We start from the raw sequence: 14,455 nt of genomic DNA, 5'->3' as shown, positions 1-14,455 counted from the left end.
TAAAAAATGGTAACTTCCCTTTTAAAGCAAAATACTCCATTGAAACTGCACCACCAGTGTCTCAGTTCTTTGGTCTCTCAGATCTATACTGAATCTTCTTCAGTGATTGAAGTTTACTTGCATATTACAGAATGAATCCTTTTTTAAGCAGAACTGTACCTGATAACAAGGAGGTCGTAAAACAGCAGATGTCAGGGTCATCTTTCATTTTAAAAGAATTAAGCCATATTTTGTGAGGGCCAGAAGGATTAATTTGTGAATATATCCCCACAGAAGAATGAGGTTGAAAAACCTTAAATGTTTCAAGATCTGTCTTTATACAGTTTTACTTGCAAAAATCTGGGGCTTCAATACTTTGCCTAGTATTTGTACCATACTGATGTTTTCTACTCCTCAGACAATGTTATAAACTTGAGTCAAAAGTTTATATTGAAGGCAAGTTAGAGTACTCTTTTTATATCATTTAAAAGATGACCTGACCAAAAACTTAACAGGATTCATAAAATCAGGGATCATTTTACTATTGACTTAACAGTACTCAGTAGTTTTGTATGTAATATTATAATTAATTTTCAACATTTTAGTACTTGTATTTATTTTTTGGTCAGAAATAGTATATTAAAATATTTTTTGATAGTTTATAGATGATACTCAACCTGTAAGTGTTTAAAGGAACAGAATTATTTGTTTCTAATTATTAGGTTAACCTTTGACTACACAACTAAGGAAAGGCAGGGAAATATTTAGATTCTCCTATCCCAACCCCTATGTATTCCATTAAATGTCATTTAAAGTACACATTTTGAACTGTTTTATAAATTCAGTTACCAGTCACTACTTAGTAATTGACAATTTCTGAAAATTCCTGTTTCAACAGAATTTTAAATGAAGGCGAAAGCAAGCCCTACATGCTTTCTACTTATTTGAATGTTTCTCAAGTATTTTATATTAAAAAACAGTGCCTCTGTTTTTAGAACTACTGCTCAGTAAAGCTGTTTAAACCATTTCTGGTAGCTAATGACAATTTTATATTAAATTGTATATTAACTTTAGTGAGACTGATTTTTTTAGTTGTTTACAGTACAAATACTTGTATTTGTTTTTTAATTGCAGTATTTCCATTGTCGCAGTAATTTAGTAAAACTCTGTGGCTGCCTTGATTTTTGACAGATTTTTGTTAACAACTGATTTTTAGGCAATTAGTTATATTTATGCATAAATCAATTGCACTATAATTCATGAATTATTTATTACAATATTTTCTAATGAATTCCATGTATTTGTCTTGTGTTGTAAATGTACTGTAATTCTGTTTCTTCTTTGTGTTGTTATATTCCTAAATCTGATTGTATGAATTTAATTGTTTAGTTAACGTGTTTCTACGTTGTAATTTGTAGTAAAGCACTTCAATGCTTTTGCACATAAATTTACAACACTGATGTGTGATTGATTTGCTCATTCAGTAAAAAAAAAGAAAGAAACAAAAACCTGTACACTGACTCCTTTGACTTACTCCTGAGGCACAAGTTCATTAGCAGTAGCATAAGAGCAAGAACTGTATAAATTAAGCATATAATGACTAATTTACTATGTGTATTTTATATACCAGAAATAGTAGCTTTAAAGACAGATAGTTTTTCAGAGCTGATGCATTACTCATAGAATTAGTTCTCTAAATTTCTTCTCATTTATAACAGCTACATCCTTTAGTTTGCAGCTAAAAAATATATTACAGATAACATACAGCTTTTTTGAGGGATTTATTTACTTAGGAAAGTCAGAAAACAAACATTTCTATAAGACAAATTTCTACAGGACAAATTTACTGTTCTATAATAGTTCTATGCTGTTTGTATGAGTACTTAGAAGTGTGTTTTGTTCCCAGTCTGCAAAGAAGTTGCTAGATTAATCTTTCTTGTCTGTGGCTGAGACGACAGAGGATAGAACACCAGGGAAAAGGACATCTTTTGGGAGTTCTTCCCTGATAGTTTTTTGGATTTGTGGAGGAGGCAAAGGTTTACTTTCTTATACATAAAATAATACACTGAAAGGCTAGTACTTAACCTTATCTCTGCCTTTGTGCCAATGTTCTACTCCAGTCAATCGCCACTCCATGGTATTACCCATCCCTGTCCTCCAGCAGGGGAGGTAACATCATTCCATGCTTAAACTTTGTCCTTGTCCTCGGAGATATTGTGCACAAAAGGCACTGGGGGAGCAGTGCATACTGATCCTCCCAATTCCGCAGTTTCCTACCCATGTGTGATTTGTAGAAAGTGTAAGACTGTTCTGTGAAGGAAGTATGCAATTGGGAAAGTGATAGCTCTTCCTTCTAGGGAATTGTTTAAGCCTTTTGTCTTGAGGATAGCCTAAACTACTGTGTGAGGGCACAAATTTAAATGGCTATAGGCAGGAAACTGAAATATAATTCCATCGTTTTATTGAAAAGCTTCTAAAAATTAGTTTAAATATACTGACAGCTCTACAGAGAGACACTTGAAATAAATGGGTTGCTTTAATGCTTTAATTTGTTTGCATAGTAAGCTGTGCTCTGAAATGGTAACAGAGTAAGGGGTTGGTGTGCTTTCATGAACTCGGAAGATCATGTGGAGTGTGGTGCTGTTGCAGTAGAATAGCTGAAGTTGTCTGTCAGCTTTAGAAACTAACACACGCTAAGGGAAAGCAGCTTATAGACTTCAGACTGCTAAGTTAGAAAGAAATTGTATTGGAAGAATGTCCAGTATGTCTGTGATAACCAGGATATTACTTTATACAACAGGTTGATTTCCACATAGCAAATTCAGAGCCATTTTGAGGCCTTTGGAAATTTTGGTTACTGACCTTGAGAAAGTTTTAGGGAAATTTCTTCCACCAGTGAGCATACTATCCATAGCAGTTATGAAACAAGTCCTATTCAATCAAAGCTCTCCAGTGAAACTCCATTAGACATACCTTGTGAGTTTAGAGAGATAGATATCTGCCTGGAGTCTGAAAAGACTGTACAATAGCCATCTTTTTTCCAAATTAATACCTACCTAACAAATTTAGTGAGATTTGCAAGCAAAATATTGAAGACCTAGTGCCATGTTCATTTTATTCTATCTGGCCTTTCAAAACATTATTTAATTGAAGTCACAATGGTGGGAGGGGAATTATTTTTTTATCCATAATTTTGTTACTAGAGTAAGCTTTGTTTTCACAAGTGTAGCAGTACATTTCAACACCTCATGACTCCTGAGGTTGTTGGACCGAGTAGCACTCAGACTCTTCTTAGTGAAGCAGCGTCTCAAAACCAGTTGAAGCCTGACAATGACATGCCCTTGAATGTTGGGTTTACTTTAGCTTGAAAGTGTAGAGGGGTTTTTCCTTTTTAACACTTCAATTATTTAAGTTTAAACATAATTACAATTTCAGCTAGGGCCTTCACAATTATCTGATGCTTTCATGAGTTAGTATCATCTAAATGCTTGATTTTGAATATATACCATTTCATACTATGTATTACAGGAGCAGGAAAAAAACTTGAGGAATTATTAAGTATAGTTAACTAGTTTTAAGCTCTAAACTTTAAAATCCATGTGGGACAATAAAAATACAAATTTCTGTATGTAACTTCCAGTAAGAAACCTTAAGCTGAAGTTCTTATTGATGCCAGTAACATTGGGTATGAGCTAATTAATGAATAGGTAACTTTATAGAAATTTTAAATATGTTTCTTCCTTGATGATACAGCTGTAGACCAAATCAAAATGATTTTTTTTCCAAAGTACAGGCTTAAATGTAAAAAAATTACACAAGATAATAGCAAGGCAAAAAGTTAGTGTCATGTTCAGAGTTTGGTGATATGTTTAAACAATACATACTTTTCTAAAACAGAATTCTAATATTTTCTGCTTATGCAGTTGGTTTCAGTAAAACATTTGAATTAGGTGTTAACTATCTGTTGATAGTTGCTATTCAGCATAAGGATTTTGTATTTAATTGAAAAAATATCTGTATTAATTTCTGCCATGGAAAATTTTCAGCTTTTCAGTATAAATGATTTATTAGGTAAGTAGTGACATTAGTTTTAATAATTTATAAGAAATTCATTAAATAGTTAAGGTAGTATTTTATGAGTGATTTTATTTTGAGTTAATATCTTTGAGAACAACTGCTCAGAAGTCTTTTTTAGGAATAGGCCTACCCTGTATTTGGAATTTAAAGGATATTGAGCTTTATCACGGAAGCTATTTATTCCAGTGGTGATTATCTCTGTTTAATGAAGGAATCTGAGTGTGTGTGTAGTATATTGCAATGAAGAACCTGTGATGCACCACTGCAGTTTATTTAAAAACTAGAAGGGAGATTTTTATATGCAAAAATCAGTAATAGTAGCAAATGGCTATTTTTTTTACTATCTTCTCTTAGCCCATTAAGTGTTCTTGAAAAAATAAATATATAAATAGAAAATGTATTTAAAAGGATCTTCAAGAGTATCCTGAAGAGCATTTAATACACTTTGCTATATGAATATCTTAGGGTGGAATTTGGGAGAGAGGAATCCATTCTTGCCTGTGCCACAACCATGAGTTGTAACCTTAGGCAAGTCATTTACCCTCTCTGTGCCTCACTTTAGTGGTGTGGGAGTAATATTAAGCTCCCTTGGTTCCTGATGAGGTTTTCTTTCGTTGATGATTAAGATAGTTTGAAATATCAGAAAGTTAACATTATTCTCATTACATTTAGATGTCAGAAGCTATGTTTCAAACTATTTTTTTCCCCTTAATTTTTTCCTGATGATTTTTCTTATGATAGGACTATCACTGCTATAGATAAGATGAACATCATTGCTAGTGACACTCGCAAGTATAGTGCAAATAGAACAGAACTATTTTGCAAACTTCAGGTTTTTAGGTTTGAGTTACCATTATAACAAACATTAGATGTGGTGTTTTACTGTAATTTATATTTTGTTTTGATTTGTTTTCATTTTCAGTTCAAGCTCAACAGCTGATGCAAATTCAGAGGAAACAGCTAATTTTGAAAAAGGAAAATCAACATTAAGCAAAGTTTTGGAGTCTTTTTGTTCATATCACTGGCAACAGACTTTGGCTATGTTAAAATTTCTAATACAAGATGAAAACTTTCCTATAGCTTGCAGTTGCAAGCAAGCACATTTGGTCCACTCTGAAACTCCCAGTTCCCTTACTGAAGAGGATGTTCACATTTCATTTTGTAATTGCAATGGACATATGCTGACAAAAAGGTGCTGTTTACAAACTCAGAGACCAAACACTTGTTTACCACCTCTGTCTGTCTGTATTAAAGATTTCCATTCTTTGTCATGCCAAGCTGTAGTGATTGGATGTATTAAGACAATGGTGAACAAAGCATGTAGTTCTCATAAGTATTGTGCTGAACAGTTGCAAAATTACAGCTGGCATTCTGGGAAAGCAGCAGCATGTACCTATTCAACTAAGGACTGTGATCTCTTGAGCAGCATTAAAAATTCAAATAGATCTCGCAGCCCATCACCACCTCCACTGTCACCTGTGCAGAGTAAAGAATTTGAATCATCGGAAGGATCGGTTATAGATTTCCCAACTTTAGACAACAACAAGTTTGAAATATCTGTCAACCAGCCTCCATCCCTCTTGCCAGCTGAAGGAAGCAACGGAAAATTTGAATATGAAAGTAAAACATGCAAAGGAAAAGGGACAATGTTGCTATCAACAGACCAAGAAAGCAACAACTATTATATAAATCCTGAGAAGGCTGAGAAAGGTGAACATTCAGCCATTTTTCAAGATTTAATGGACCGCATTAATGAAAAGCTAAAATCAATAGACACTACAGATATAGCAACAAATCTTGTAAAACTCTCTAACAGTGACAGGACACCAGAAAACGATGTCAAATTAGGAGACTTCATAACCTCTCTTTTGCATAATGCTAAGGCAAGTGATTACAGCTTTATGGAGTTACTTCGCCAACATGATAAACAAATGGAAAATAACATCATCCAAACAAGATTTCGCAAGCGTCAGGAAACTTTATTTTCAATGTATAATTCTCCTGATTCACCATTCATTCGACGACAGTCTTTGCAAATCAAGAGGCAGCTTGCAAGCCTTGATGAAACCCTTGTAAGAAAAAAGTCAATTTCTGAGAGAAATGCAAAGAAATACACCAGAAAAATCGATAAAATATATCCAAATAAAAGACACAGTTTTACTGTGATAGAAGAGGAGGCTTTGCAACATCTTGAAAATAACCCATGCATGAATTGCCAAACCAAACCAAGGTGCTTTCCACTACACCAAACAGAGTCTTTCAAACTACCTCTTACTAATTTCCACACGAGCTCTGACTTTCTAGTTCTTTCAGAAAACAGTGCTATTGCAGCCAGACAGGCGAAACTCGCAAAAACGCAAGGAGATTGTGTAACCTTAAGTGAGACTGGTCAAATGCCTCTACAGGATGAGAGTAATGGAATCTTGGGCAGAACTAAACGTAATATTGTGCCTCCTGGATGGTACTCTGTGTATGTAACAAATAATATTGTAATTAGAAAGTCATCTAATGCAAAAAATTCTTTTGAGAGTTTGGAAAAAATGAAACTAAATAAAGATGTTCATGCTGAAAGATGCAATGACATAAATATCAGCAAAATTGTGAGAGATACAGATCTGCAAGTTGTTGTAGAGCGTTTAGAAGATACAATAAGCTTAGCCAGAAAGACTAACAACTCATTGTTGGATAGTTACAGAATAAGCCAAAAAGTTAATGCATATGAACAGGTTATGAACCCAGGTGCTAGAAGAGACTTGCCTTTCACTGTGAGTGAAATGGGATGCAAAGGACAAAGCTTACTTCCACATTCATATGTGCCAAGCAGCAGTAAAATCAAAACCGTGTGTGTGACAACAAACAAACAAGAAATGGTTATACATCAAGAAATAAATGACAGCCTTTTGAAATCTCTGACCTTTAATTCATCTGGTTCAGCTTCCAACAATGGGGACTTAAATACAACTTCTGAAGCTGGGGAGATCTCATCTCCCTTAAACTACTCCAGTCCTATTAAGCTTATGTTTGTCTCAGAGGTTAATAGTAGTGAAGGAGTCAAATATACTTTGACATCTGCAGCTGCATCTTCTAAAGGAAGCACAGATATTTGTTTATTTCAGGGGCACTCAAACACTTTGTTAGACAAACAGGTCACAGGAGATCTTTCTCATGCAATCTGTGTCAAAGATTGTGATTACAGTGAAAATGAGACCAAGGAGGAGTCAAGTTGTGTTTATGCAGAAGCAGTTACAAGCTCTTGTCCAATTGGTCAAACTACCTTAGATGACTCAAAACAGAATGAGGAAGTTGTGGAGAAACCAAGCAGTAGCAGTGAATTGGTTTTAAAAAGAAAACCTGGTAGACCAAAGAAAATAGGTCCTCAAGTTGTTAAGCAGGTTAAGAGACCTATTGGACGGCCTCCTAAACCAAAAGTAGACATGACTGAAAGTGCAGAACCTAGACCTAAACTTAGTAGTGATGGTAAAAATACCAACTTGAGTGCAGGAGTAATGGAAGACGTTAACAGCAACAAAAATATTACTGTGACAGTTGTTTTTGGAAGGTCAAGAAGAACTAAAAGGCATGTTTCTGAAAGTAATCTAAATGTAATTAGCTTTCTGCCCACACAACACATTGATTCGAATTTTGCTAATGACCACAGCAAAGTGAGGCACAATGTGGAGACTGAAAACGCTTTTACTGAAATAGTAAAAGCCTTACAAAATTCTTCTACTGAAAACGAGGTCTCTGGTTATGACTATGTCAGACCTATCAAGAGTAACCTAGCATCACCACATCCAAGCAGCAATATCATACGGCCTATTAAGAAACCGCTAACCACCATTCGTAAACCCGGCAGGCCAGCAAAAGTAAAGATCTCCGGCATATCTGTGACTGTTAATAGAGTTTCACCTCAGGAAAGAAAAGTGAGCATTAGCAACTGTTTGCCTCCTTTGCAACAGCAGAGTGTGTTAGAAAAAAACGTACCACAGGAGAGGAAAAATCAACTGTGCAGTAATATGGGTCAAGTAAAGAGCATGCAGAAAGATTCTAGAGAGGATGGATCAAGCAATGTTATTACAACAGTGTCAAGAAAACATGAAATTCCATCGAGACATTCTGCTAGAGACAGAAAACCCTCGCTGCACTTTTTACATTCATTAGCATCTTCTAGTGCATTTACTTGTAGAAGTGCCTTACTACATAAATCGTACAAACTCCATTTGAAAAAAGCTAAAGATCGAAAGGAAAAACATAGGCAATCAAATCAGAGCACAGCATCCAAAGATACCTCAGAACTGAGAAATTCAGGAAATGCAAAAATGGATCTTAAGGATGGTGAATTCGGGCCCATTAATGAAGTGTCGTCGGACCCCATTTTTTCATCTAATCCTTCTCTCAGGTGGTGGCCTACTTCCACTTCAAGTGACACTTTGTTGGAAGAACTAAACAATAGATTTGAACAGATAACTAATACCTGGTTGCGAGTGGGGGGAAATGAGTTTGATAAATGTGCATGTGAAAAAAGGGGTCCCGTTGAACAAGACTGTGACACTGAAATGTCAAACCCTTTAGACTCCTGCCTTGTAGAACTTGAAACATCGCCTATAAAAATGCTTTTTCAGAAAAAGTGTAATATGAATGAACTCTGCACCTGGTTTATGCAAACTACAGAAACACAGTCTCTCTCTCTAGTGAGAAAGGCGAATGCTCGCAATCCTTTAGAAGTAGTTAGTACTAGAGAGATAAAGATGGAAGCTAAACAATCTGATCTTAATACTTGCCCTTTCAGAAAGCACTTTAAAAAGTTTGCACTATCCTCACCTTCCAAACCAGCAGGGAAATTACGGATACTACATAACATGGTGAGGTCTCCAGTCTTAAGCATGAAAAGTAATTTCACATTAGCCAGATTAAAAAGAAATGAGTTTAAGAAGCTACGGCATGATAGGTGGGGACAGATGAAAAAGCTCTATAACCAGGCTCCTGGAGGCTGGAAATCAAAAAAGAAAAATCTGCAGTTCTTTTGCCAAAGCCAGTTGTTTAAAAGTACAAGTGGGGAAGCCAATGATGAAATGCCCAAGATCCAGGAAAAAAACACAGTAGAAATCCAGCCCCCTCAGACTTGGGTAGAATCTCAGAGTAGCCTCTTGCCAACTGAAAATGAAGCCAGAGATGCATTTGTTCAACAGATGATGGGATCTTCTGAGTTTAACCCACATCCTGGTTTAGCAAATATACTTAAGTCACATGCAGAGACAAACGGAACAGTTTGTTGCCAACAGAATGTTAGAAAAGAACAAAGCCAAGATAAATTGTTTCAAAATACTTGGAAAGCCAAAACCTTTAAAGACTGTAGGATATTTCTGAAAAAAATCAACCATATTGAGCAGCACAATTCATTTAAGTTAAATAATGTCATTTATTCTCCGGAAGCTGTTGAAAGTAAAAGCACTCAGTCCTATATGGAAGAAAAAAGACATCCTCTTTTGAGGTCGCATTCTACTAAACAAAATACATTAAAGAAACAAGAAAATGAAATGGAAATGTCTAAAGGATCCAATTCTTCTGAAGTGACTGAAAGGCTGGATGACCAGTTTCACAGCACAAAATTTAGAGGTGTAAACTATGATGATAATCCTGCTGGTAGTTCAGAAGTTCTTATCAGAATAAACAAAAGAAAAAGTCCACAATGGGAGACCACTGATACAAATATAAGAAAAAGGCATAAAAGACAATCATGCAGTAGTGGACAAATGGCAACTTATTACCCAAAGTACCAAGTAGGTAAGTTTCTGTTCCCCCCTTCATCTTAAAATTGTAGTCTTAAAGAACTAAGCAAACAACTAAGCACTTTGGATTTTATTTTTTTTTTAATTGCATGATACTCAATTTCAGAGAAGTCATGAAATTAACCATTACATAGCATCAGAGTAATGCAGAAAAGTGTGACTTTAAAATGTATTTTACATGTATCTTTCAGCTACAGTAGGTGTGTTACATTCTATTACGCCTATAACACACCAAGATAAAAGAAAAAGAGCTAACCTAAAACAGCTCATACAACTTATCAGGTCACAACTGGTTATCAGTTTCAAAAGGAACTGAATTTCATTCCACTGTGTAGTTTCTCATATTGTGAGGAAGGGTGAATAATGAAAATGAAGCAGAAATTCAGTGTATTAACATCTAGTTGTTTAAAAAAAGTTGTCATTGAATGATTTCTAATATAAATCAGTAATGATTTTATAAGTATATGCTAAAAAATCATACTATGTACTTCTGAGAAGTATTCATTCAGAGATCCGTTTTAGTATCCATTCGTTGCCAAGTGAAATCTGATGACTATAAAGTGTTTGTACATTGAATCCTTACAGAGCAACTTAAAATGCAAAATTATGCTAGACAAGTACGATACACAGTTACTATGCTAAATGCATTGGCTTGGAAACTCTTTAGGCTAGTGTGAAGTTAAATCCATTTTGAAGCTAGATGTTTATGATACGTTGTAATACAAATACAATCTTAGAAAGGCTGTTATATTACTTACAAAGAGGGTACACTTACGAAGTTATTCCTTCCATTGGGTGAAGACATCTCCTTAAACAGAAGTCTCAACTTACTTCAATAAAATAATTAAGGTGTGAAATACTCACCAAGTGAAAAAAAAAGGTTCTGCAATAGGAACTAAATTACCGCAGAAGTATTTGTTTATAGAAACAGCATTGTATTAGCTAACCTGATTATATTGCCCAAAGAAATAAAAAACTCTTCAAAATACCAGACCAAAACCTTAGGTCCCTCTTTGTATTATATTCCATAGAAAACTATCTCCGATAATAAACTGAAGAGTAAAATTAAGTTGTAGTATAAACAACATTATGGCTCTTGTATACTTCATTTCTTTTGTGCTTTATGTGATATATAAAATTCAACAAGCTCATTCAGCATAACCCTGCTTTTCCAAAATACAGCGTTTTTTAGATTGTGATTTTGTATTTTAATTTACTGATTTGCAGCTAAACTCAACATACAAACCTTGTTTTTAGGAAGTTCAAACCTTGACACAAGACTGCTGTAAGAGCCAGACCTAGAAAAGGAAAGGGTAACATCTATCTGTTTCTGTTTTGCAAATGAAGAAAGAGCTCTCTCATAGATTTATTTCATGATTTTGACTGTAGTTAAGAAAATCTTGCATTCAAATATTTAAACCTTTTCTTGCTATGGCAGTGTAAGACCTATTACTGTGATATGGTCTCATGTTAGTTTTAATTGGGACTCAATTTTATTTACCTGATAACTTTCCTCCTTCAGTTTTGGATCTTTAGGAAATCTGATAACTATTTTGATATTTTACATTATTTCATTTACAATTTTCGTTATTTTCGCTTTTACTCATAGTTTCTCATATCAATTGTTGTCTTAGAAAGTTCACTGATAAATGAAATGTTAAAAGACAAAGAATTACGATTCTGGAATTCTCTTCACACTTATAACCCCAAATCTTTTTCCAGGGGTACTGTTGTAGTATTGGGGGATTGTCTGACATAGAAAAGGGTGTCTTGTTTTGGCACGTTGGTTCAACATTGTGTAATGTCTGCACTAGCCAAGGAAATCGTATAAGCATTTTTAGTCTAAAGTATAGCTCCTGGCTAAAAAGAATGAACATGATTTCTAGCTGTGCATGTATCTGTTTTCAGACATAATTCCTACATCTGGAAGTTTAATGCACATGAAAACATCATTATTCATTTGTATGTTCTTAGGACTGTATTTTTGTTGATGTGCTATCACAAATTGCATCATTGTTCTGTTGTCATGCCTGAAATGTTCTTATTACACATTTATGGTCAATATTTAAAGTTTTTCTTCAAGTTTTACTGACATTGGTGTCTTACTGAATATGCTTGAAAGAAAAAGGTGTTGTGATGCTGTTTTATTGCGAAGCATTGTGGCAGGTAGGCAGAACACTGTTATCAAATGTTCATGTATACTCAGTTTTTCCTAGAATGTGCAAGTGAGAATAAAGCACTTGAGTTCTTACAGCTCAAGGTAGTATCAAGGAACCAAAACTAGCCGTGTACTCACTGTAGCAACAGAAGGAAGTCGATCACTTTTTCATATTGCCTGTTTTATTCAAGATAAGGTGGCTGGTAGATACATTGGTCCGTATAACTTTAGAACTGTTGCTTCAACAATGCATTTGATGTGTTGAGGCGTGGTCCCCTTTTACGGTAAATCTGTGTTCTGACCATTTTAATTCCTTCAGTGAAAGTGGAACATTATTACTCTCTGTGTTGGCAAAGAAAATTATGTAAGGCTGTTTTTAGGAAAGCATTTATGTTTTCTTTCCATGAGGGTGGTTCGCTGTGTTTCATTATAACACTGAAGACCACATTCATGTGCTTTGGACTTGGCCAAAAGGCTTCAAGAGAACCAAGCTGAAATAAGATAAACTGTTATCCAACGGTAAAATAGGACACTGTGAAAAACTCCATTTTAGAAACTTACAATACACTGAGTATTTAAAACTCTCCTTCAGAGGGTGTGGATTTATCACGGATGCAAAGGAGGCTGTGGACCTACTACAGCAGCAGGCAGAACTGTAGGCTGTGATGACATTACATACCTGTTTACTTACCCTTTGTGTCAGGGTGGGAATTCACATGAAAATGCTTCTAAAAATCAATTCTAATCACTTCTTCATCTAAAATAATTTTCTCCATTATGATTTGGCTTTTCTTCAGTAGTCTGGAGTTTTAGAAGAAAATCTATTGTATTTGTTGGTAGAGAATATAAATTTTCAATTTCATTATATTTGAATGCTGGCTTTAAATGCTATCTTAGGGAGACCAAGTTAGTGCAGTACTTAAAGTGAGAATTTGCTGGTCTTTGTAATCATTTCAAAGTTGACTATAAGAGTTAAGATTCTAACTATGAAAACTTGGTATCTTTATGACTCTGATTGTTCTTGATTGCACACTTAAAACTACGTCTATATTAATATGACAACAGACAAAACTTTTCTTAACTTTGACTTTTGTTACCAGAAATTTTCTTAAAATCGGGAGGGAAAATGTTGTGAACTTTTTACACATCTATATTAGTATGGCATTAATATTCCAGTATTGTTACTTATTTGTCCTGTGGTCTTGCAGTCCAGTAGTGATAAGGCTACAGTGTGAATCGCTTTCCCGCTACTGTGGAAGACATCAGTCTTTGATCTGGTGACAAAAAGAACTGGATTTTAGCAAGTCTCTAGGGCTTTCTCTTTCACGAAGCAGCACATTTCGTGCTCCTAGTGGGGAACAAATTTAAAATATTAGGTTACATAAAATGCAAAAGAGACAGTGTAACAGCCGTTAAATCCGTTGATTTTTGAGAATTCCTTTTCAACAGCTTAGCTCTTTTCACAAAGGCTTTTCATCAGAGTTTCACCTGTGATGCAGAGTAAACAGAAATGTTCATAACTGCAACTGCCAGATGAGAAGTCACTTTTTCACAGACAGCCATAAAACAAAGTAAGAAAATTAATAGAAGATGCAGGAACAATATTGAAATGAATGACTCAACCCAGTAAGTGGGCTTTTTTAATGCAGAAGTATAAAAGCAAAAAAGGTAGACTTGATATATAGTTGACCACACATGTATAATAAATCCTGACTCATTAAATGAACTTAATGGTCTCTCCTTCGTTCCCCTTAATGCGACAACAACAGCTCTAATACCACAGCCTAATACTTAATCTTGTTTTACACTCTCTTTCCTTCCCTTGTCTTGTTCTCTCATCATGTGAGGTGTATAAAGTTTGGGTGCTCTTTGGGTTTAAACTGTGGTTATTTACATCTTGCCTTAGGGTATGCTGTTCCTCTGGTTCTTTTGCAGATTCTGAGCGAAGGATTTTTACTTCTGCTTGTTATTTCGAAGAACTCTACTCTGAAGTCTTTTATTTCCTTTATCTGCAAGGAAGTTTCAGTAGTTTAGTGTCATGATCAATAAGCCTTTGTGTAGGATTTATATATCCAGTTTAAAACAGAAGTGGGTTTTTTTTTTCATCATTCAGTATTGTTTTATTATCTCTTTATTTCCTCAAAAACTGGGAAACTCATACTCACGCTTTCCTATTTGTCCTCAGTCCTGAGGAAATGGTTAAGTTGTTCAGCTTTCTTTAGGGAATTGGTAATAACTACATAAATACAGACACTTAATGGCTTAAGCCGTTCTCTAGAAGAGAAAACAATTTTCCCAGGCCTGCCTCGTACTTCTGAAGATATGACAAGTACATATGCCTTTTAAAATCCTTTTTTCTGTTAGGAGCTTACGGCTTAAAGCAGAGCTTCAGCCGCTGTTAGGAAAGGATGAAGGTCGATCAACACAGCCTGTGGTGATTGTAAATTTGTGA

General features: G+C 34.9%; 1 protein-coding gene across 1 annotated transcript; it reads left to right on the top strand.

Moving 5' to 3' along the window:
* The first annotated feature begins 5,339 nt into the window (after positions 1-5,339).
* Positions 5,340-14,455, top strand: LOC104405651. Its single transcript, XM_010014419.1, has 3 exons — positions 5,340-9,840; positions 12,598-12,658; positions 14,368-14,455. Exons 1-3 carry the CDS (start codon positions 5,361-5,363, stop codon positions 14,453-14,455), a joined length of 4,629 nt encoding a protein of 1,542 aa, XP_010012721.1. The 5' UTR covers positions 5,340-5,360.

The sequence above is a fragment of the Nestor notabilis genome, unplaced genomic scaffold (assembly GCF_000696875.1).
Source record: "Nestor notabilis isolate BGI_N333 unplaced genomic scaffold, ASM69687v1 scaffold2960, whole genome shotgun sequence".
Taxonomy (NCBI): domain Eukaryota; kingdom Metazoa; phylum Chordata; class Aves; order Psittaciformes; family Psittacidae; genus Nestor; species Nestor notabilis.
Note: the sequence above shows the minus strand (reverse complement) of the source record. Positions and strands in the feature narration are given on the sequence as shown.

Excerpts from the sequence above, each read along its gene's own strand:
- LOC104405651 (XM_010014419.1), top strand. The coding sequence starts at position 5,361 with ATGGTGAACAAAGCATGTAGTTCTCATAAGTATTGTGCTGAACAGTTG. Across the intron at positions 9,841-12,597 it reads TTACCCAAAGTACCAAGTAG|GGTGTGGATTTATCACGGAT; the intron begins GTAAGTTTCTGT and ends TCTCCTTCAGAG. Across the intron at positions 12,659-14,367 it reads CTACAGCAGCAGGCAGAACT|GAGCTTACGGCTTAAAGCAG; the intron begins GTAGGCTGTGAT and ends TTTTTCTGTTAG.